This window comes from Myxocyprinus asiaticus, chromosome 2 (genome assembly GCF_019703515.2).
Source record: "Myxocyprinus asiaticus isolate MX2 ecotype Aquarium Trade chromosome 2, UBuf_Myxa_2, whole genome shotgun sequence".
NCBI lineage: Eukaryota > Metazoa > Chordata > Actinopteri > Cypriniformes > Catostomidae > Myxocyprinus > Myxocyprinus asiaticus.
In genome coordinates, this window is record NC_059345.1 from 57989037 (window position 1) to 58013810 (window position 24774).

Consider the following 24774-nt stretch of genomic DNA (forward strand, 5'->3'; position numbering starts at 1 on the left):
ATTGCAGACCAATGTGGCTGCTGCTCAAGCAAATATATAAAAAAAAAATTTTTTGAGCTGTTTTGAGACACACATGATGCATCAGGGATTTAGGTACAGGAGCAGCACGCAGAACTGCCCTGCATTGTGCTGTTTCCCGCAAATTAGCTAGAAAATCATGTCTGTGACACAATGGCCCTAATATTATCAGTGGGCTTTTCCAGTCTTTTTGGATGTAGCATTTGCAGCCAAATTGTGAGACGTAACTTCTCAGCGAGTGCTAATTACTACTGTGTTGACTCATTTGTACATTAAGCCTATGCATTTTCCCAAATTAGTCGGCAGATAGAGAAAAAAGATTCAGAAAGAAACTAAATTAAATTGACAAATTGAAAATGAAGCAGAAATAAAAACTAAATTAAAATTCGAAACAGTAATACCTCTGGTTGTAATGACTAATGCAGCTTTCACATCCTTTAGTCTAGGTTTGAGTGGAGGGGAAAAGCAACAAATAACTGAAATGTCAACAGAACGCAATAAGAATTGTGTTGAAGGACAGTTTTGTCTTCATACACCTAAAGCATATGCTTTCATTCTGAAACCACTTGGAAGTCTGTTCAGCAGGATACTAATCATAAAATATAGAGGTGTTTTTGTTAAATTTATATTGACAAACCTTAAAATATTGATGTTGAGTTTACGGTTACAATTTTAATTCAGATACATGAACAGATTCATTCAGACTCAGACTCGACTCGGACTGTTATGGACTCGGTCTTGAGTCCGACTCAGCCCCTTTTGGACTCGGACTTGACTCGGACTCGATTGTTTAAAGACTCGGACTTGACTAAGGTGAACTTGAACCCAACACTATCAAAAAGTGAACAATAGACTGACAAGCCTTAAAGGGATAGTTCACCAAAATATGAAAATTCTTTCATCATTTACTCACCCTTATGTCGTTCCAAACCTGTATGACTTTTTTCTTCTGTGGAACGCAAGAAGAGATATTTTGAAGAATGTAGATGGTAGATGCTAGGGACCGACAGCCTCAGTCACCATTCACTGAACAGTGACCACGTTTACATGGACACCAGAAAGCAGCTTATTGCGAGAAAGTGACGTTCACATTTGCATGCACTGTATAAGAGGCATACTCTTTACTCCAGTACAGGGGCAGACTGGGAAGGGAAATCGGCCCTGGATTTTACAAAATAACCGGCCCAAAAGTTGTTGAGCGGGGGTTGGGAGGGTTGATGATGCTGTCCTTTTCTGCATATCGCGGCCCCCTTCGTCATATCGTGGCGCTGTTTTATGGACCTCTTCAGCCAGTCGTGGCCTGTTCGGCACAACACGGTGGCCGGTTTCAGCTTATTGTTGCCCGTTCATCCCCATTTTGCGGCCGGCTCACCGGGAGAAGTCCCACTATGTCTCCCTATGGCCAGTCCGCACCTGTTCCAGTATACATGCAGCTTGGTCTGTAAGCAGCTTTCTCTGCAGCAATGTAATTTCCTTGCACATCACGATGCTTATGTTAATAACAAACGTAGCACCCAAGGAAGACTTTGCTATTTTATTCTCCATTGCTTCACTTTGTTTCCAAATATTACAGAGGTTTTGCTGGGTTTGTTTCCTTAACTTTCTATCATGACCTGTAGCGGAACTGCGCTGCAATAGTGGGGTTTCCCTCTTACGGAAAACTCTGGGATGCCAAGAGTGTACGAGCACATAAATGCAAACATGAGGGACAGCGGTCGATATTTTACATTGGTGTGAAGAAATGGGTATACTACTTTTCCCACTTATGTAGTCCCAGAAATGTTGAATTCTTTCCACTGTTTTAACTTGTCTATGGGCTCCATCCTATGACGTTTGTTATTCGGTCTGTTCACGCACATGCACTCTTTACAAATCTGTAAGAACGGCACTTATGCATTTACATGACCACATAAGCAACATTCCAGATGGGCTAGTTTTAGTATTTCTGTAATTGCTGATACCCTGAGATTTTCATGCACAACAGTCTCTAGAATTTACTCTGAATGGTGCCAAAAACAAAAAACATCCAGTGAGCAGCAGTTCTGTGGACGGAAATGCCTTGTTTGTGAGAGAGGTCAACAGAGAATGGCCAGACTGGTTCGAACTGACAAAGTCTACGGTAACTTAGATAACCGCTCTGTACAATTATGGTGAGAAGAATATCATCTCAGAATGCTCAGTATCTGTCAGTATCTGCTGTGGCCACCAGCTGCATTAAGTACTGCAGTGCATCTCCTCCTCATGGACTGCACCAGATTTGCCAGTTCTTGCTGTGAGATGTTACCCCACTCTTCCACCAAGGCACCTGCAAGTTCCCAGACATTTCTGGGGGGCAATGGCCCTAGCCTTCACCCTCCGATCCAGCAGGTCCCAGACGTGCTCAATGGGATTGAGATCCGGGCTCTTCGCTGGTCATGGCAGAACACAGACATTCCTGTCTTGCAGGAAATCACGCACAGAACGAGCAGTATGGCTGGTGGCATTGTCATGCTGGAGGGTCATGTCAGGATGAGCCTGCAGGAAGGGTACCACGTGAGGGAGGAGGATGTCTTCCCTTTAACACACAGCATTGAGTTTGCCTGCAATGGCAAAAAGCTCAGTCCGATGATGCTGTGATACACCACCCCAGACAATGATGGACCCTCCACCTCCAAATCGATAGCTAGAGTGCAGGCCTCGGTGTAACGCTCATTCCTTCGACGATAAAGAATTACCCCTGGTGAGATAAAACTGCGAATCGTCAGTGAAGAGCACTTTTTGCCAGCCCTGTCTGGTCCAGCGAAGGTGGGTTTGTGCCCATAGGCGACGTTGTTGCCGGTGATGTCTGGTAAGGACCTGCCTTACAACAGGCCTACAAGCCCTCAGTCCAGCCTCTCTCAGCCTATTGCGGACAGTCTGAGCACTGATGGAGGGATTGTGCGTTCCTATTGTAACTCAGGCAGTTGTTGTTGCCATCCTGTACCTGTCCCGCAGGTATAATATTCGGATGTACCGATCCTGTGCAGGTGTTGTTACATGTGTTCTGCCAAAGCGAGGATGATCAGCTGTCCTTCCTGTCTCCCTGTAGCACTGTCTAAGGCATCTCACAGTACGGACATTGCAGTTTATTGCCCTGGCCACATCTGCAGTCCTCATGCCTCCATGCAGCATGCTTAAGGCACGTTCACACAGATGAGCAGGGACCCTGGGCATCTTTCTTTTGGTGTTTTTCAGAGTCAGTAGAAAGGTCTATTTAGTGTCGTAAGTTTTTATAACTGTGACCTTAATTGCCTACCGTCTGTAAGCTGTTAGTGTCTTAATGACCATTCCACAGGTGCATGTTCATTAATTGTTTATGGTTCACTGGACAGGCATGGAAAACATTGTTTAAACCCTTTACAATAAAGATCTGTAAAGTTATTTGGATTTTTACAAAATTATCTTTAAAATACAGTGTCCTGAAAAAGGAACATTTCTTTTTTGCTGAGTTTATATATATATATATATATCACTCAATGTCATACAAAGTCCAGTAAACATAAAAAAAAAAGCTAAATCAATATTCGCTGTGACCACCTTTGCCTTTAAAACAGCACCATTTCTCCTAAGTACACCTGGACACAGTTTTTCTTAGTTGTTGGCAGATAGGATATTCCAGGCTTCTTGGAGAATTCGCCACAGTTCTTCTATCTGTTTAGGCTGTCTCAATTGCTTCTGTCTTTATATGTAATCTCAGACTGACACGATGTTCAGTGGGGGGCTTTGTGGGGGCAATGACATCTGTTGCAGGGCTCCCTGTTCTTCTATTCTAATCTTTTCTATTTGCAAAAGTAATGTTTGGGAATCTAACATTTATATTTCCTATTGACACACTAAAGCTGAAGATGTAAATAACCATCTTAAGACAAATGCTTTTGTGAAACATCTTATGTGCCGAAGACTTTTGCACAGTATATATATAAGGTATATTGCAAATTTACAATTCATGCCTTTAGGAGTTATACACTTTTTTATTGAGGAAAAAATACTGAGTACACAAGGTAACTGATTTATATATATATATATATATATATATATATATATATATATATATATATATATATATATATATATATAAATGAGAGACAAGTGAAAAATATTCATTGTGGAAATCAATATTCATTTAACCGATTTGGGGATTACGTCAGTTTTTATATAACTATCAAAACGAAACATTTAATTGTGCACAAAACGATCAACACGTGTTGTTTTATGATCGTGAATTCAAATAATGCGCCTCTGGTTGGTCACATGATAACACCCACGTGACCACGCCGCGCTTTCATTTTTATAATGAATGAGGGAAGTGAGAACGGATTTTTAGACAACACGTGTAGTCAGCAGTAAGATAAAAAACAAAACAAAAAAACATCCGAAATCTTTCAAGATCGAAGTTGTGAAGCGTTAAGAGATTTGGGAAAGGAGCTTCACTCAGAGGAGAGGTATTGATCCAGATCGATACGCTTATTGATTAGTCCGCAAGTTTTGTCGAATAATGTTAACTGTTTAACAAAGCACAAAAAAATATCAGCTGTCTAACTAGTAAAACAATATGACTGTTGTTAACACATTTTACACTGGTTATCTGATGAGGGTTTAACGTGTTGTTTATTATAATGAGATTTACCATTGATTAGGTTACGGCCTGCTGCGAAGGCTGATTTACTTTCATCATCTCCAGAGACGGATAGCTGATTTATTTGTTTTCTTGTGTGTGCAACTCAAATTTCACATGAGATGTCTTGCTTTAGCAGGCATCACGCAAAGGTGGCCTAATATGGCAAGTTTTTCTGCTTTCTTTGTTTTGCTGTTGAGCAACTGTGAAAGGTCCCGAACCCCAAACCTAGTGGGGTTTGATCCACATTAGGTCGATTTTTACCCCACAAACACCAAATCACAGCGCCTTTAATTACACAGTGTTTTGGTATTTTAAAGATGACGCAGCCTTTGAAATGGAAAAGAAAAGTGTCTGATTGTTTTGTGATCGGTGACTTCATTCCGGTTGATCGAGATACCTGATTTTTATTTGAGCCCTGAGAATGTGACACAAATTTGAAAGTCTAAGTTGTTGTTCGCAATATTATAGATATGGATTTGATATGTTCGTGTATTGAGTTCTTTTCTCTCTCTCCGCCCCCTTTCTGTCTTTGCTTTTGTCTGTTTCGAAGTCTCCGGCGCCCTCTAGTGATCCGTGAACAAGCTGCTGGTTTACAGAGCCATCATGAGTAACAAGGAGCCAATGGAGCAGCCCATGAGCCAGGGCAAGTTCAATGAGTTGTGGGAGGACATGTAAGTCGATGCACAGACGAGTTAGCCTAATGAGCTGTTTTTAACCACACAGACTGCCAAAATATTTATTTAGTGTTAGTATTTAAAAAAAAAGTATAATTGTATTAAGCAATATCACAAGCAATAGAGATGTTGTTCTGTATACTATCAACACGGCTGACGAGGCCGCAAGCCATGCTGAATGATACACAGACTAAGAAAACGATTATGTAATTAATTATAAATATTTATATTATAAAATGACGAAATTGGCCAGTTGGCTCCAGCATTCCTTCTCTGCCAGCGAAAATAGTTAAAAAAGAAGTCAAAGCATTATCTGAGTCAATGATTGAAAGACTCACTCATAACGTAAAAGATACTCATTTGCCATCATCTGCTGATGTAAATATGCAGTCTCCAGAAATGCTCACTGAACAAATCGGTGAATGAGTCGTCATTTTTATTTGTATTGCGCTTTTCACAACACTCATCATTTCAAAGCAGCTTTACAGAAAATGATGCTTCAACAGAAAAAGCTCTAATATAGTAATGTCTTCGAGGCATAATAGTGCAGTTTAATAAAAAAACATGATTGTAAATTGTGCCTTTAAATAAATAATAAGAAAATACATAAATTATATTTATATTTAGACCCCCCCGTGAGCAAGCTTAAGGCGACTGTGGCAAGGAACACAAAACTCCATAAGTTAATGGAGAAAAAAATAACCTTAGGAGAAACCAGGCTCACTGTGGGGGCCAGTTCCCCGTTGGCTAAACAGCATGAATATAATGCCAGTATTAGTTATTTATGTGTAGTTCAAGTCATGATTTAAAATTAGTATGTAATGATGTTGAATTAGTAAATGAGATTAAAATGAATGAGTTAAAATCCCCACCACTGTTTGGAAAGCCACAAACACGGAGATGCCAACTGATACAAATAGTGAAGTGTCCCAGCACTCTTGGAATGCTACTCATCCAATCAGATTCGAGGCCCGGAGCTAACTGTTGTATAAAATGAGATATAAAGCAGCATATACACCACAATATTGCATTAGTTACATAAAGTGCATTGTTCAGAGATCATGCATGTGAAAATAATTCTATGATCCATGTTGAGTTGTACGTTAATTTTTAATGTATGCCTTCTAAGAGACTCACTGATTTGAGATGATGAATTTGTTCTAAATATGCATCTCTTTTTGTAACAGCATGTTTTATGGTCTTTTTTTTCTTTTTCTTCCGCAGAACGTTTAGAGAGCTGATCATGGAGCTTCCTCGAGCAAACAGTGATGCTTGGCTTAGTGCTGTAAGCTGTTGCTTTAATTTTAATTGTATCTTTTAATGTTTATATTAACTGCTACATGGAATATATTGCTGATATTTCTAATTGGTTAAACCTGGAACAGAACAATATATAAAACTGGTATCTGAGCACCCAAAGCTATCCCCAAAATTAAAAACGTTCTGCACTACCGCAGGCGCTGCCTGATGGCCCGTTGACTGAGGACTTTGATCTGGATCTCCCGGTGAACAATGATGGTGATGTTACACCTGCTGTGGAGGCACCAGTTGTGGAAAACCAACCCCCTTCTGCCACTGTAGTCCCCACCACCACAGACTATCCGGGCGAATATGGCTTCCAGTTACGCTTTAATCAGTCCAGCACTGCAAAATCTGCCACATCCACTGTGAGTGATGAGCAACACTATCCTATAGATCAGTGATACTTAAAGTCCAGACCGTGGGCCAAATCGGGTCCCCCATGAGGTTATAAGTGGCCCGCCGGTTTAACCCTTTATAAAGAATTATGTCCATTTTCCACTAAATTATGCAAGCTGAAGCACTGAAGCACTCTAATACTCTCATATAGTGTGAGTTCCATTCACCCGGGAAGCTAGGGTCGCTCACATGCAAATCTCATTCTAATTATGGTCATAGAATGAGAACAGGGACTTCCGAATACCACTCCATATTAGGATATTAGCTTTATAAACTCTGAATAAAGCTTAAATCTAACATTTTGACTGATTATGAATAGATGCCCCATTCATGTCATAAATGAATAGACTGTTTTGAGAATATATGGTTTGTCTAATTTTTCCAAGCGATCTCCTGGATTTTTATTATGGCTGTGAATCGACAGTTATTTTTTAACCGATTATTACCACAGTTTTCTGTGATTTATCATGATTAATAATGGTACATCATACATAATAACAAACATTAAAATATAATCCTAAATATATTTACTCTATACTTTGTGTCAAATAACTTGCAAGAAATTGCTTAGTCATCATTTATTTGAATTATTTATATGTACATGTTAAAATATTTCTTGTTGCTAAAATAGTTAGACACATTTCCATTATAAATCTTTTTATAAGTATGTTTACATATCATAAAATCAGTGGACATGCTGTAATTAAAAGTATTTTTGATAGATATTGTAATTGCATGTTTAATTTAAAACTTTTTGGAACCCAGTCAACTTGAATATTATATCATTGTAATATAATACTGAATAATCTTGTGCTGGCAGATACCTTTAACAAATACTTTAACAGGTAGTTAATGGTCAGTTCACCCCAAAATGAAATTTCTGTCATTATTCACCCTCAAGTCTGTATGAATTTGCCTCTTCCGTAGAAAACAAAAGGAGATGTTAGGCAGTATGTCTCAGCCACTATTCAATGTTCAGTGAAAGTGAATGGTTACTGAAACCAAACAAAAACTGACACAACATGTCAAATTCGTGGAGCGAGCACAGATCTGTCTTGCGTGTGCTCACTCAGAACAGAGCTGTGCACGAGCATCACATGCAGACTGTTTGATTAAATCACACCACAGCCCTTTGCAGTTTAATATTCATAAAAGGTAATTGATTTCGATTTTATTTCAATGGATCATTCAGCCCTGCACAATGCAATAGAAAGACTGCAAGCTCACAACTTGGGTTTCTTCTTTTGCTGTGGCGCTGGAGATTCAGTAACGGTGGAGTGGTGCAGGAAACACTGATAAATTTCCAATTTCTTTTCTGTTTTCTCACTGTTACCTACAACGTGCACTGCATTTCAATTGGTGAGACCATGTCAGTGTGCAAAAGATGTGCACCAATCAGAATGGCGAATTAAACATCATAAAAAATAAAATAAAATTGCAGCTTGCACATGCTAATATCACGATTTTATTTGCGATTTTAATTGCGTGGCCCTACCAAAGGGTCCTGATGCATAATATCAACAACAATACATTTATATTGGGCCTGTCAACGTATTACTTTACTACATGGCCAGAAAGAGTTGTCAATCAGAAACTCCCAGCTTGCGCTACCAAGAACCAAAGAATAGGCCTATAATACAAGCATAAGCGCAGTCAAGAACAATACTTAAAAGTATTAAAGTTTTTAGAACTGTTAAGCAGAGGATTCAGACTGAAATAACTGGAACAATATGACTTTGATCATATATAGAACAAAACCATGACTTTCAAAAGTCTTCAAAATGTATTTCTATTAAATTCAAATATTATTTTTCATGTTTTTAAAACAGAACTTATCTTGTTCATTTAATTTCTGCATTGAATTATTTTCTTTTGTCTTCATGATCAATTATTAATGGTTCTCTTTGTTATTTTCATGCACTCTTTGTACTAAAGAAAACATTCATTTTGAAATCGCTGTCCATGACTTCTAACCTGTCAAGATGAGTGCGAGCCATGAGTTTTGCCATGTGTTTAACAGATATTTATTATGCTAAGTCGATCAGAGTTAATATTTACACCAAATGTGTGACAGATACGAAAAGAGAGAAGATCCTGTCAAACTGATGCATTTCAGGACCATTGAAAATGAACAGCAAAGGATCAAACAGAAAGCATCACATATATTATAAAAGCTATTAACTGTCCTGCTGATATTACAGACAGGTGGCAAATGTGAACGACACAAATAAATGTGCTTTAAATAATGTAATAACATGCATTTGCGTGGGTGCTGCTGCCGCCTCATAGCAGTCGACATGGACACCTCAAAACAGCGCTGTGGCTTGTCAAATTTGAAAGCAACCTGTATGGACCCGACGCATTTGTGGATAGTTGCCGGGAAGTTGAAGAGGTAGGCGATGGCCTAATCATTGTGGGCCTCTAGGCTACAGCCTAGGTTAGCTGTGCATTAATCCGCCTCTGCTTTTTTTTTTTTTCTCTCTCTCCTTTTTCTCCCCAATTTGGAATGCCCTATTCCCAATGCACTCTTAAGTCCTCATGGTGGCGTAGTGACTTGCCTCGATTTTAAAGCTTGTGACATTGTACATGCTGCTGCAACATTTTCTTAACCTGCTTGATCAGTCCTTTATACTAAGGATTTACAGCTCAGAAACTATAATGGCGGACAAAAATAATTGCAGGTGAAGGTTTTAATCACAGGTTAAGAGTTTAATCTCTAATTTGTTGAACCGTATTTAAAATGAAGTGGTACAACAGCTCAAATTAAAATACAATTTGGATCAGCAAACACTGGATTAGCTCAAACTCTGATTTTATGTATGAACAGTTTACATGCATTCGTTCTGCTTGTTTCTTGAATGAGGCCCCTTGTGTGTACAGTATCATCCTTGGTTTTTAATCTGTCTAATAGGCCTTCATGCTTGAGAAGAGAGTTGAAGTTATCTGAGAGTTAGCTGAGTGTTCTTTTTTTACCTTGTGCCTTGAGTCTTTTCTTGTAGTGCCGCAGAGGGAAAAAAGTTCCTTAAATTGTAACTAGAGGGTGGCTGCACCTGCATTTGTATTGGCTACGAAAGAGTTAACAAAGCCCATTTGAAGAAGGTGATTTGTTTTGTGAATGACCAACACAACTTTAATAGGCTAATCTGTTTGTCAGGAACAAAGAGGGGCATTTTGCGTGTATTGTCTAAAACATAGTATAAATTGGATGTCTTTGAATGTAAAGTTTCAGATTTTTTTTTTTTTTGGAGAAAAAAAGTGATTTGCTTTTTTCTTTTGCTTAAATTATTAGATTGTGTGAATTGACCTGTAACCCTCAGCCTGTCTTCCCCCACAGTATTCTCCATTGCTGAATAAGCTGTATTGCCAACTGGCCAAAACTTGTCCTGTGGATCTGCTGGTTGACAGAGAGCCGCCTCCTGGAGCTGTGCTAAGATTAACTGCAATTTATAAAAAATCGGAGCATGTTTCGGAGGTGGTAATCCGCTGCCCGCACCACCAGAGCGTTGCTGAGAACAATGAAGGTTTGCGTGTATAACCATATAACTACTTTCAACTTCAGTAACAATTTTACTAAAATATATACCGTATATTGTATGTATACATATACTGTATATATTGTGTCTTGAAAAATATTCAGACCCTAACCATTATTTCACACAATTGATTTGCATAAGATTGGGTAATTCAAATTTTGTTTTGTGAATCACTGAACTCTGCAACAGTGCTGACCCCCCCTAAAATAATTAAGCATTATATAATAATAAAAATAATAATAACCGAAATGTCAAGAATTAATAAGTATTGATCCCCCTACTTTAATACTTGGTTGAACCACCTTTTGCAGCTATTCCAGCCATTAGTCTTCTGAACAAGTGTCTATCAACTTTGCACAAAGTGATGGAGCAATATTAGCCCATTCCTCCTTCCAAAATTGTTCAAGCTGTAGCAAGTTATTTGGGGATTGGTGATGGACAGCAATTTTGAGGTCTCTCCACAGATGTTCAATAGGGTTGAGGTCAGGACTCTGTCTGGGCCACTCAAGGATAGAACTGTCACGGTTATGAAATTTGGCTGACGATTAATTGTCAAACAAATAATTGTGATTATGACAATTAATTGCCTCTTTTAAGGCTTTCACGATTAAACCGGAGCGCTTTACGTTCACCATCAAAGTTTATATTTGTTTGTTTATATTTTCTCTGGAGTTTGGTCACAAGCCTCTGCTGATAGTGTGTGCATCAGAGCGCTTGAAGCACTTTACGCACTCTTCCAGACAGTAGCTGCTTTGGTTGACATCCATAGTGCGGCTCAGTGATGCTCAGAGTTCAACTGAATGACACAAAAACACGCTGTTGATGGCATATATACTGTATATTCGATTAAAATTCCTTATTTGGGAATTAAAATGTGTTTGAAATTTGAAGTGCACAATAATCGCGGTTATCTCAAATAACCAAAGTTAGATTAAATAACCGTTATTATCTGGGGGGTATGGCCCTAGCCCTCACCCTCCGACCCAACAGGTCCCAGACGTGCTCAATGGGATGAGATCCGTAGGTTATTATCCAAAATCTCTGTGTATTTTGCAGCATTTATTATCCCATAAATCTTCACAAGATTGCCAGTCCCTCTTGCTGAAAAGCACCCCCATAACATGATGCTACCACCAGCGTTTTACATTGCGGGGATGGTGTTATGTGGCTGATGTGCAGTGATGGCTTTGCGGAACACATACCATTAAGTGTTTAAGCCAAATTCCACTTTAGTCTCATCAGACCACACAACCTTCTGCCACATCTTTTCAGCATCCAAGTGACGTATTGCAAAGCCTTTATGGGCAAGCATGTGCTTTTTTTCAACAAAGGCTAAATTCTGAGATTGAACCATAGACATTAATTCCAGACACAGCCACTGACTTCTGTAGCTCAGTCAGAGTGATGAATGGTTTTGCAGTAGCCTCTCTGACAAGTGTGTGTATATATATATATGTATATGTATACAGTACTGTGCAAAAGTCTCAGGCACATAAGATGTTTCACAAAAGCATTTGTCTTAAGATGGTTATTTATATCTTCAGCTTTAGTGTGTCAATAGGAAATATAAATGTTAGACTCCCAAACATTACTTATGCAAATAGAAAAGATTAGAATAGAAGAACAGGGAGCCCTGCAAAGCCCCCACTGAACATCGTGTCTGTCTGAGATTACATATAAAGACAGAAGCAATTAAGACAGCCTAAATAGATAGAAGAACTGTGGCAAATTCTCCAAGAAGCCTGGAATATCCTATCTGCCAACAACCAAGAAAAATTGTGTCCAGGTGTACCTAGGAGAATTGGTGCTGTTTTAAAGGCAAAGGTGGTCACACCGAATATTGATCAGTTGAAGTCAGAGGTTTACATACACTTAGGTTGAAGTCATTAACTCATTTTTTTTTTTTAACCACTCCACAGATTTAATCTAAAGTCATTTAGGACATCTACTTTGTGCGTGACACAAGTAATTTTTCCAACAATTGTTTACAGACAGATTGTTTCACTTTTAATTGACTATATCACAATTCTAGTGGGTCAGGAATGTACATGCACGAAGTTAGCTGTGCCTTTAGGCAGCTTGTGCCTTTAATTCCAGCAAATGATGTCAAGCCTTTAGACAATTAGCTTCTGATAGGAGGTGTACTGAATTGGAGGTGTACCTGTGGATGTATTTTAAGGCCTACCTTCAAACTCAGCGCCTCTTTGCTTGACATCATGGGAAAATCAAAAGAAATCAGCCAAGACCTCAGAAAAAAATTATGGACATCCACAAGTCTGGTTCATACTTGGGAGAAATTTCCAAATGCCTGAAGGTACCACATTCATCTGTACAAAAAATAGTACGCAAGTATAAGCACCATGGGACCATGCAGCCAACAATACCGCTCAGGAAGGAGACGCATTCTTTCTCCCAGAGATGAACGTAGTTTGGTGCGAAAAGTGCAAATCAATCCCAGAACAAAACCAAAGGACCTTGTGAAAATGCTGGAGGAAACAGGTAGACAAGTATCTATATCCACAATAAAACAAGTCCTACAGTGCATCCGGAAAGTATTCACAGCGCTTCACTTTTTCCACATTTTGTTATGTTACAGCCTTATTCCAAAATGGATTAAATTCATTATTTTCCTCAAAATTCTACAAACAATACCCCATAATGACAACGTGAAAGTAGTTTGTTTGAAATCTTTGCAAATTTATTAAAAATAAAAAACGAAAAAAAAATCACATGTACATAAGTATTCACAGCCTTTGCTCAATACTTTGTTGAAGCACCTTTGGCACCAGTTACAGCCTCAAGTCTTCTTGAGTATGATGCTACAAGCTTGGCACACCTATTTTTGGGCAGTTTCTCCCATTCTCCTTTGCAGGACCTCTCAAGCTCCATCAGGTTGGATGGGGAGTGTCGGTGCACAGCCATTTTCAGATCTCTCCAGAGATGTTCAATCGGTTCAAGTCTGGGCTCTGGCTGGGCCACTCAAGGACATTCACAGAGTTGTCCCGTAGCCACTCCTTTGTTATCTTGGCTGTGTGCTTAGGGTCGTTGTCCTGTTGGAAGATGAGCCTTCACCCCAGTCTGAGGTCCAGAGTGCTCTGGAGCAGGTTTTCATCAAGGATGTCTCTGTACATTGCTGCATTCATCTTTCCCATGATCCTGACTAGTCTCCTAGTTCCTGCCGCTGAAAAACATCCTCACAGCATGATGCTGCCACCACCATGCTTCACTGTAGGGATGGTATTGTCCAGGTGATGAGCGGTGCCTGGTTTCTTCCAGACATGATGCTTGCCATTCAGGCCAAAGAGTTCAATCTTTGTTTCATCACACCAGAGAATTTTGTTTCTCATGGTCTGAGAGTCCTTCAGGTACCTTTTGGCAAACTCGGCAGGCTGTCATGTGCCTTTTACTGAGGAGTGGCTTCCGTCTGGCCACTCTACCATACAGGCCTGATTGGTGGAGTCCTGCAGAGGTGGTTGTTCTTCTGGAAGGTTCTCCTCTCTCCACAGAGAAATGCTGGAGCTCTGTCAGAATGACCATCGGGTTCTTGGTCACCTCCCTGACTAAGGCCCTTCTCCCCCGATCGCTCAGTTTGGCCGGGCGGCCAGCTCTAGGAAGAGTCCTGGTGGTTCCAAACTTCTTCCATTTACGGATGATGGAGGCCACTGTGCTCATTGGGACCTTCAATGCTGCAGAAATTTTTCTGTACCCTTCCCCAGATCTGTGCCTTGATACAATCCTGTCTCGGAGGTCTACAGACAATTCCTTGGACTTCATGGCTTGGTTTGTGCTCTGACATGCACTGTTAACTGTGGGACCTTATATAGACAGGTGTGTGCCTTTCCAAATCATGTCCAATCAACTGAATTTAGCACAGGTGGACTCCAATCAAGTTGTAGAAACATCTCAAGGATGATCAGTGGAAACAGGATGCACCTGAGCTCAATTTTGAGTGTCATGGCAAAGGCTGTGAACACTTATGTACATGTGATTTTTTTTTTTTTTTTTTTTTTTGTTTTATTGATTTTTATTTTTTCATTTGCAAAGATTTCAAACAAACTACTTTCACATTGTCATTATGGGGTATTGTTTGTAGAATTTTGAGGAAAATAATTAATTTAATCCATTTTGGAATAAGGCTGTAACATAACAAAATGTGGAAAAAGTGAAGCGCTGTGAATACTTAATAATAATTATAATAATTAATAATAATTTTCTTTATTTATCACACATTATACATTTGCACATATACAGTGAAATTCTTCTTTTTCACATATCCCAGTTAGGCTGGGGTCAGAGTGCAGGGTCAGCCATGATACGGCGCCCCTGGAGCAGATAGGGTCAAGGGCCTTGCTCAAGGGCCCAACAGTGGCATCTTGGCGATGCTGGGGCTTGAACCCCCGACCTTCTGATCAGTAACCCAGAGCCTTAACCGCTGAGCTACCACTGCCCCTTTCCGGATGCACTGTATATCAACATAACCTGAAAGGCTGCTCAGCAAGAAAGATGCTCCAAAACTGGCATAAAAAAATCCAGACTACAGTTTGCAAGTGCACAAAGGGAACAAAGATCTTACTTTTTGGAGAAATGTCCTCTAGTCTAATGAAACAAAAAAATTAACTGTTTGGCAATAATGACCATCGTTATGTTTAGAGGAAAAAGGGTGAGGTTTGCAAGCCGAAGGCCACCATCCCAACCATGAAGCATGGGGGTGGCAGCATCATGTTGTGGGGGTGCTTTGCTGCAGGAGGGACTGGTGCACTTCACAAAGTAGAAGGCATCATGAGGAAGGAAAATTATGTGCATATATTGAAGCAAAATTTCGAGACATCAGCCAGGAAGTTAAAGCTCGGTCGCAAATGGGTCTTCCAAATGGACAATGACCCCAAGTATACCTCCAAAGTTGTGGCAAAATGGCTTAAGGACATCAAAGTCAAGGTATTGGAGTGGCCATCACAAAGCCCTGACCTCAATCCGCTAGAATATTTGTGGGTAGAACTGAAAGCATGTGCGAAGAAGGAAGCCTACAAACCTGACTCAGTTACACCAGTTCTGTCTGGAGGAATGGGCCAAATTTCCAGCAACTTATTGTGAGAAGCTTGTGGAAGGCTACCCAAAATGTTTGACCCAAGTTAAACAATTTAAAGGCAATGCTACCAAGTGTATGTAAACTTCTGACCCACTGGGAATGTGATGATAGAAATAAAAGCTGAAATAAATAATTCTCTCTACTATTATTCTGACATTTCACATTCTTAAAATAAAGTATTGATCCTAATTGACAAAAGACAGGGAATGTTTTTTTACTACGATTAAATGTCAGGATTGGTAAAAAAACTATTGAGTGATGAGTTTAAATGTATTTGGCTAAGGTGTATGTAAAAAGATGAGAGGTCAACAGAGAATGGCCAGACTGGTTCAAACTGACAAAGTCTACGGTAACTCAGATAACCACCCTTTACAATTGTGGTGAGAAGAATATTATCTCAGAATGCTATTCTGAGATGCGGATTGGCACAGTTTTGGCAGCACGAGGGAGATCTACACAATATTAGGCAGGTGGTTTTAATGTTGTGGCTGATCGGGGGGGGGGGGGGGGGTGTGTATATCAGCAAAAAAGAAACGTCTTCTCACTTTCAACTGTTTTTATTTTCAGCAAACTTAACATGTGTAAATATTTGTATGAACATAAAAAGTTTCAACAACTAAGACATAAACTGAACAAGTTTACTGAAATGGAATAATGTGTCCCTGAACGGGGGGGGGGCATTTCTGGGGGGAATGGCCCTAGCCCTCACCCTCAGACCCAACAGGTCCCAGACGTGCTCAATGGGATTGAGATCCGGGCTCTTCGTTGGCCATGGCAGAACACTGACATTCCTGTCTTGCAGGAAATCACGCACAGAACGTGCAGTATGGCTGGTGGAATTGTCATGCTGGAGGGTCATGTCAGGATGAGCCTGCTGGAAGGGTACCACATGTAACCCTGTAATGCACAGCTTTGAGATTGCCTGCAATGACAACAAGCTCAGTCCGATGATGCTGTGACACACCGTCCCAGACCAAGATGGACACGCCACCTCCAAATCGATCCCGCTCCAGAGTACAGGCCTCGGTGTAACACTCATTCCTTCGACGACAAACGCGAGTCCGACCATCACCCCTGGTGAGACAAAACCATGACTCATCAGTGAAGAGCACTTTTTGCCAGTCCTGTTTAGTCCAGCGAAGGTGGGTTTGTGCCCATAGGTGACGTTGTTGCCAGTGATGTCTGGTAAGGACCTGCCTTACAACAGGCCTACAAGCCCTCAGTCCAGCCTCTCTCAGCCTATTGCGGACAGTCTGAGCACTGATGGAGGGATTGTGCATTCTTGGTGTAACTTGGGCAGTTGTTGTTGCCATCCTGTTCCTGTCCCGCAGGTGTGATATTCGGATGTACCGATCCTGTGCAGGTGTTGTTACATGTGGTCTGCCACTACGAGGACAATCAGCTGTCCTTCCTGTCTCCCTGTAGTGCTGTCTTAGGCATCTCACAGTACGGACATTGCAATTTATTGCCCTGGCCACATCTGCAGTCCTCATGCCTCTGCAGCATGCCTAAGGCATGTTCAGGAAGATGAGCAGGGACCCTGGGCATCTTGCTTTTGGTGTTTTTCACCAAGTCAGTAGAAAGGTCTCTTTAGTGTCCTAAGTTTTTATAACTGTGACCTTAATTGCCTACCGTCTGTAAGCTGTTAGTGTCTTAACGACCGTTCCACAGGTGCATGTTCATTAATTGTTTATGGTTCATTGAACAAGCATGGAAAACATTGTTTAAACCCTTTACAATAAAGATCTGTAAAGTTATTTGGATTTTTACAAAATTATCTTTAAAATACAGTGTCCTGAAAAAGGGTTTATATACGTATACCGATGTGTGTGTGTGTGTATATACACAGTATATATGTACAGGTGCATCTCAATAAATTAGAATGTCGTGGAAAAGTTCATTTATTTCAGTAATTCAACTCAAATTGTGAAACTCATGTATTCAATAAATTCAGTGCACACAGACTGAAGTAGTTTAAGTCTTTGGTTCTTTTAATTGTGATGATTTTGGCTCACATTTAACAAAAACCCACCAATTCACTATCTCAACAAATTAGAATATGGTGACATGCCAATCAGCTAATCAACTCAAAACACCTGCAAAGATTTCCTGAGCCTTCAAAATGGTCTCTCAGTTTGGTTCACTAGGCTACACAGTCATGGGGAAGACTGCTGATCTGACAGTTGTCCAGAAGACAATCATTGACACCCTTCACAAGGAGGGTAAGTCACAAACATTCATTGCCAAAGAAGCTGGCTGTTCACAGAGTGCTGTATCCAAGCATGTTAACAGAAAGTTGAGTGGAAGGAAAAAGTGTGGAAGAAAAAGATGCACAACCAACCGAGAGAACCGCAGCCTTATGAGGATTGTCAAGCAAAATTGATTCAAGAATTTGGGTGAACTTCACAAGGAATGGACTGAGGCTGGGGTCAAGGCATCAAGAGCCACCACACATAGACGTGTCAAGGAATTTGGCTACAGTTGTCGTATTCCTCTTGTTAAGCCACTCCTGAACCACAGACAACGTCAGAAGCGTCTTACCTGGGCTAAGGAGAAGAAGAACTGGACTGTTGCCCAGTGGTCCAAAGTCCTCTTTTCAGATGAGAGCAAGTTTTGTATTTCATTTGGAAACCAAGGTCCTAGAGTCTGGAGGAAGGGTGGAGAAGCTCATAGCCCAAGTTGCTTGAAGTCCAGTGTTAAGTTTCCACAGTCTGTGATGATTTGGGGTGCAATGTCATCTGCTGGTGTTGGTCCATTGTGTTTTTTGAAAACCAAAGTCACTGCACCCGTTTACCAAGAAATTTTGGAGCACTTCATGCTTCCTTCTGCTGACCAGCTTTTTAAAGATGCTGATTTCATTTTCCAGCAGAATTTGGCACCTGCCCACACTGCCAAAAGCACCAAAAGTTGGTTAAATGACCATGGTGTTGGTGTGCTTGACTGGCCAGCAAACTCACCAGACCTGAACCCCATAGAGAATCTATGGGGTATTGTCAAGAGGAAAATGAGAAACAAGAGACCAAAAAATTCAGATGAGCTGAAGGCCACTGTCAAAGAAACCTGGGCTTCCATACCACCTCGGCAGTGCCACAAACTGATCACCTCCATGCCACGCCAAACTGAGGCAGTAATTAAAGCAAAAGGAGCCCCTACCAAGTATTGAGTACATATACAGTAAATTAACATACTTTCCAGAAGGCCAACAATTCACTAAAAATGTTTTTTTTATTGGTCTTATGATGTATTCTAATTTTTTGAGATAGTGAATTGGTGGGTTTTTGTTAAATGTGAGCCAAAATCATCACAATTAAAAGAACCAAAGACTTAAACTACTTCAGTCTGTGTGCATTGAATTTATTTAATACACGAGTTTCACAATTTGAGTTGAATTACTGAAATAAATGAACTTTCCAACGACATTCTAATTTATTGAGATGCACCTGTATATCATAAACCACAAGTAGCATAGAGTTTCTCTTATCATTAAAAGAACATTAGAGAGAAATGTCAGACCAAGTCTCATCATTGAATGGGGATGTGTATTCTGTAATGCAAATGAGGTAAACTAGATGATATACTGACCTCTATGAAACAATGTGATAATGAAATGATAACAGCTGTTGTTTACTTCGTTGGAAGCGTATCCAAATACTTGTAGATTTCAATTAGGCTAAATAATACTAATAAATACTTTGAGAAAAATGTTGTCTTGATCATTTAAATCCATTAATGCCTGTCAGTATACATGTTTTATTCAAACTGTACTTTGATGTTGCTTTTTGTCAGAAACGATTATGTGCTTTGACATATTCAGCACCAGAACTAGTTTACTTTGTCTGAGAAGGCTTTAGAAAAATCATTTAATTTGTAAATTTAGAAAGTTTGTTAATCACCTATACTGGCAGCCAAAAGTTTGGAATAATGTACAGATTTTGCTCTTATGGAAAGAAATTGGTACTTTTATTCACCAAAGTGGCATTCAGCTGATCACAATGTATAGTCAGGACATTAATAACTTGAACAATTACTATTGCAATTAGAATTTTTTTTCCCAGAACTTTTTAAACTACAAAGTGTTATCAAAAAAATCCTCCACGTGCAGCAATGATAGCTTTGCAGATCCTTGCCATTCTAGCTCTCAGTTTGTCCAGATACTTGGGTGACATTTCACCCCATGCTTCCTGTAGCACTTGTGTCTTGTCGGGCATTTCTCACGCACCTTACAGTCTAGCTGATCCCACAAAAGCTCAATGGGGTTAAGATCCATAACACTCTCTTCCAATTATCTGTTGTCCAATGTCTGTGTTCCTTTACCCACTCTAACATTTTCTTTTTGTTTTCTGTTTCAAAAGTGCTTTTTCTTTGCAGTTCTTCCCATAAGGCCTGCACCCCTGAGTCTTCTCTTTACTGTTGTACATGAAACTGGTGTTGAGCGGGTAGAATTCAATGAAGCTGTCAGCTAAGGACATGTGAGGCATCTGTTCCTCAAACTAGAGTCTCTGATGTACTTATCCTCTTGTTTAGTTGTACATCTGGCCTTCTACATCTCTTTCTGTCCTTGTTAGAGCCAGTTGTCCTTTGTGATGAAATCTTCAGTTTTTTGGCAATTTCAAGCATTGTATAGCCTTCATTCCTCAAAACAAAGATTGACGAGTTTCTAGAGCAAGCTGTTTCTTTTTTGCCATTTTTCACCTAATATTTACCTTAAGGCATGCCAGTCTATTGCATAATGTGGCAACTCAACAACAAACACAAAGACAATGTTAGGCTTCATTTAATGAACCAAATAGCTTTCAACTGTGTTTGATATAATGACAAGTGATTTTCTAGTACCAAATTAGCAATTTAGCATGATTACTCGAGGCTAAGGTGTTGGAGTGATGGCTGCTGGAAATGGGGCCTGTCTAGATTTGATCAGAAATGACTTTTTTCAAATAGTGATGGTGCTGATTTTTACATCAGTAATGTCCTGACTATACTTTGTGAACAGTTGAATGACACTTTGGTGAATTAAAGTACCAATTTCCTTCCGAAACAGCTAAATCTGTACATTATTCCAAACTTTTGGCCGCCACTGTATATGTAATAATGTCTGCAAACTTTTTTATTAAATACACTCTTAAGGTGTTGAATAGGAAGCAGCTAGGGAAAGGAAACAACTTAGTTTTGGGGTTGATGTACACTCACTGGTTTAGCCACTGTTCAAGTAATTTTGTATGTGTAGTGTCTTATTGATTGGCCTCTTCTCTTTTCTCAGGTGTTTCTCATCGTAGTCATCTCATCCGTGTGGAGGGCAATCAGAGAGCGCAGTACCATGAGGACATACACACTAGAAGACATAGTGTCACGCTGCCCTATGAGTCCCCACAGGTACACCAGAATTCAGCACAAATGCCAGATAGGGGGGTGCAGGGTTCCCACAGTCATGGAAAATCTGGAAACATCAGGGAATTTTGAAATTGTTATTTCCAGGCCAGAATAAATCATGGAAATATGTGAAATCAGTACAAGTCATAGAAAATCTATAGAATTTTGCTATTTGTGAGTGAGAAACATTTGCACAAGCCAACATGAAACATCAATCTATGCATTGAGGGTCTTGTTGAAGACATTTGTACGCTAATTATGTTACACTTATTGATAAAAGTTGTATTAATTGTTTACATCTGTTATTTCAGAAAGATTGGTACCTGACATACAAATGGAAATCAGTCTAGCAATCTTTATACAATTCTAAAAATAAATAAATAAAATACTTATCCAGTAGTTACGAACAGCTGGAAAGGTCATGGAAATGTATTCTTGGGTGTGTCATGTCCTGCTTACAGTGAATAGGATTTCTGAATTGCACATGTTTGTATTTCTTTGGCTCTGTCTCTCTAGCTGGGTTCAGTAGGAACCACCATTTTACTGAACTATATGTGCAACAGTAGTTGCATGGGGGGGATGAATAGGAGGCCAATCCTGACCATCATGACCCTGGAGACATACAAGTAAGTCCCTCTCTCCTATTTATTATCCTTTCCTCTTCCTTGGTTGTTCTTGCTAGTTGCCTTTCTGGCCCTGTTTACACTTGGTATTAAATCCGTCAGGTGATCAGGTGATCCAAGCACAAGTGGTCAGGTGAGTTACTGGCAGTGAAATTAATCTCCTGTGACCACTTGTGTCCGAATTTTCGAGGGGAGGGTCTCTGATTTCTTGATTGCTTGCATCACTTATATCACTGTATATACACTCACTGGTCCAAATAAAGTGCGTGACGTGGTCTTCTGCTGTTGTGGCCCGTCCGCCTGGTTCAATGTGTTGTGCATTCTGAGATGCTATTCTGCTCACTACAATTGTACAGAGTGGTTATCTGAGTTACTGTAGCCTTTCTGTCAGCTTGAACCAGTCTGGCCATTCTTCTTTGAACTCTCTCATTAACAAGGTGTTTCCATCCGCAGAACTGCCACTCACTCGATGTTTTTTGTTTTTGGCATCATTCTGAGTAAACACTAGAGACTGTTGTGTGTGAAAATCCCAGGAGATCAGCAGTTACAGAAATACTCAAACCAGCCCAATTTTTTTTCCCATTCTGATGGTTGATGCAAACAATAACTGATGCTACTGACCCGTATCTGCATGATTTTATGCATTACAATGCTGCCACTTGATTAGCTGATTAGATAATCACATGAATAAATAGGTGTATTGGTCTAATAAAGTGCTCAGTGAGTTTATATACAAATGCAATGTAGTTGCATGCGTTTTGACCTACCCTCGAATGTGTTTTGAGTGATCTTATCACAAAATATTTTGGACCCTGTTTACTCCTGTATTTAGCACTGTCCACTTGTGATCGGATTGCTTGAAACACATCTTGTGTAAAGGCCTCCATTGTACCCTCACAGCATAAGTCAGTGTTTGGTATAGCTGGATATCAAGGCTGAATGTTTTGTGTTTACTTGTGTCCACAGTGGGCAGGTTCTTGGGCGGCAGTGTTATGAGGTCCGGGTTTGTGCCTGCCCAGGCCGTGACCGCAAAACTGAGGAAGAGAATCTGAAGAAGATTACTGGGGAGAAGGCTACTGGGACAAAGAGAAGTAAGAGAAATGAAATGAGGTGGCTGAAAATAAGATCCCTGCTGGAAAAGAAAATGGCTAAAACCAGCCTAAGCTGTTTAGCTAGTATTCCATCTTGGTCAGGCTGGTCAGTTGGCTAGTTTAAGAGGGGGTTTGGGCACTTTTTAGCTGTTCAGGCTGGGAAACAAGCTGAGCACCCACTTGGCTAGGCTGGGAGATCAGCTGAAACCAGGTATGCCTAGGAAACCTGTTAAAGCTTGTTTAAGCTGGTTGTTTTAGCAGGTAGCCTATGTACAGGTTAGACATTGTTTTAAGGCTGTTATTTTAAGTAATATGTGCACTGAAAATGTTTTTTATGGCTTCATTATTTTGATGTACTGTTTAAATTTTAACTGCAGTTTTACCCTTTTTTCCACCAAAAATAAACCAGAGCATCAGGATCAGTTGAAAGAGCCACCTACACCTAATCCTGAATCCAGTAAGAAGATGAAGTCTGACTCCAGTACTGATGATGATGATCTATACGTACTACATGTGTGTTACATAAAAAACATTAATAGATTTATTTTTATATATATATTAAAAAAAATCCTACCTCTTTTTTAAGTGTTTTAAAGTATTTGAGCTTTTCTTACATTCCTCTTTTTTTCTTTTTTCTTGTTTTGCCAGGTGCGAGGTAAAGAAAGATATGAGATGTTAAAAAAGATAAATAGTAGTTTAGAGTTGATGGACATGATGCCTGTGGGAGATCAAGAAAAGTATAGGCAAAAAAGGTACAACTCTGGTCAGCCTTTTTTTTTGTTTATTTGAAACCTGAATCGGAACAAATGTACAAAGGCTGTCATTGATGACACCGTTTGTTTCCTTGTGGTATATCTCCCCACATCTCCCTCTTGTTTTTACATGCAAATATTTTATTTTATTTTTTTCCCCTGTAGATCTCACAGAACCGCTTCCAAGAATGAGCAACCCTGCATTCAGCCGAAGAGTGGGAAGAAACTGCGCTTGAAAGCAAAAAGCGATTCTGAGAACATGTCTTAAAAATGTCATGCTGTTACATTTTTGGTTTACCAAAGTGGTTGAACCCATGAGATCAGCTTTTTTGTATTTAGCTGCCACAGTTTAAGATTTGTATAAAGTTATTAGTGAATTTTGTTCAGTTTTTTACATTCCTGATTTATTTTAATTGTTTTTCGTTTCTTATAATTAAGTAAAATTGTCTAATTTTCTATATTTTCCATCTTTATCAGTGTATGCTCATGCCAAGACACACCTTTACAGCCTTCCAGTATCGCCAGAATTTGCATGCATTTATTCACACATGCAAAGTTTCATTTTTCCTCTTATCTTTTTGTAAAGCCAGAGAGAATACATAAAAATAAAAGGTATTGATTTTTTTTGTGAAGAAGCTTATTTGATCCGATGCATGAAACAGGAAACCCCCTAACACATCCATGAGCACTGTACAATGGAGATCTTGTAAAATAAAAAAGGGTTTGTTTATAATGGTCTTGAAATAATCTGTAAAGCAGGTAAATGGTGAATGTTGGCTCTTTTTCATTGTTTTGTTGGAGTCAATCTATACATGGCCCCAAAAGCGTCACAAAATATGACCAAGTCATATATGACCAATATGTAAAACTAAGTGGCCAAACGCTTTCAAATAAAACATTTCACAAAATTAAAAGTATTGGGTTTTAAATTATAACAATATAAAACAATACACATGATAACCAGACATTGGTCGGGTTTGCCAAAACACTAAGCAGAATGTTAGTAGCAGGTAAATTGCACAACTGCATGCTTCCCAAAAAATCATTACCTAGTACGTAAAACCTTTGGATGTTATTGAGAGCCTTGGACCACGCATAAATCCATTTTCAGATTAATATTTTTATTGGTTGCTCCTCAAGCATGACACACAACACAACAAAACATTCATGTACAGAGTCAACCATTATCCCCCTTAAACCCCATTATTTCCAACAACTCCCGGTCGCCTAGCCTTTTATACAACACCTGCTCAAATGCCGCCACCATCCCCATCTCTGTGCACCACTCCTGAAATG

The 24774-nt window shown here is 39.7% G+C and overlaps 1 protein-coding gene across 1 annotated transcript; it reads left to right on the forward strand.

Moving 5' to 3' along the window:
• Positions 1-4317: 4317 nt before the first annotated feature.
• LOC127412460 (cellular tumor antigen p53-like) lies at positions 4318-24371 on the forward strand. Its single transcript, XM_051648838.1, has 11 exons — positions 4318-4478; positions 5205-5325; positions 6553-6613; positions 6786-6995; positions 10361-10547; positions 20903-21015; positions 21529-21638; positions 22602-22726; positions 23136-23239; positions 23375-23478; positions 23644-24371. The coding sequence occupies exons 2-11, from the start codon at positions 5258-5260 to the stop codon at positions 23744-23746; spliced, it is 1185 nt and encodes a 394-aa protein (XP_051504798.1). The 5' UTR covers positions 4318-4478; positions 5205-5257; the 3' UTR covers positions 23747-24371.
• Positions 24372-24774: the final 403 nt, after the last annotated feature.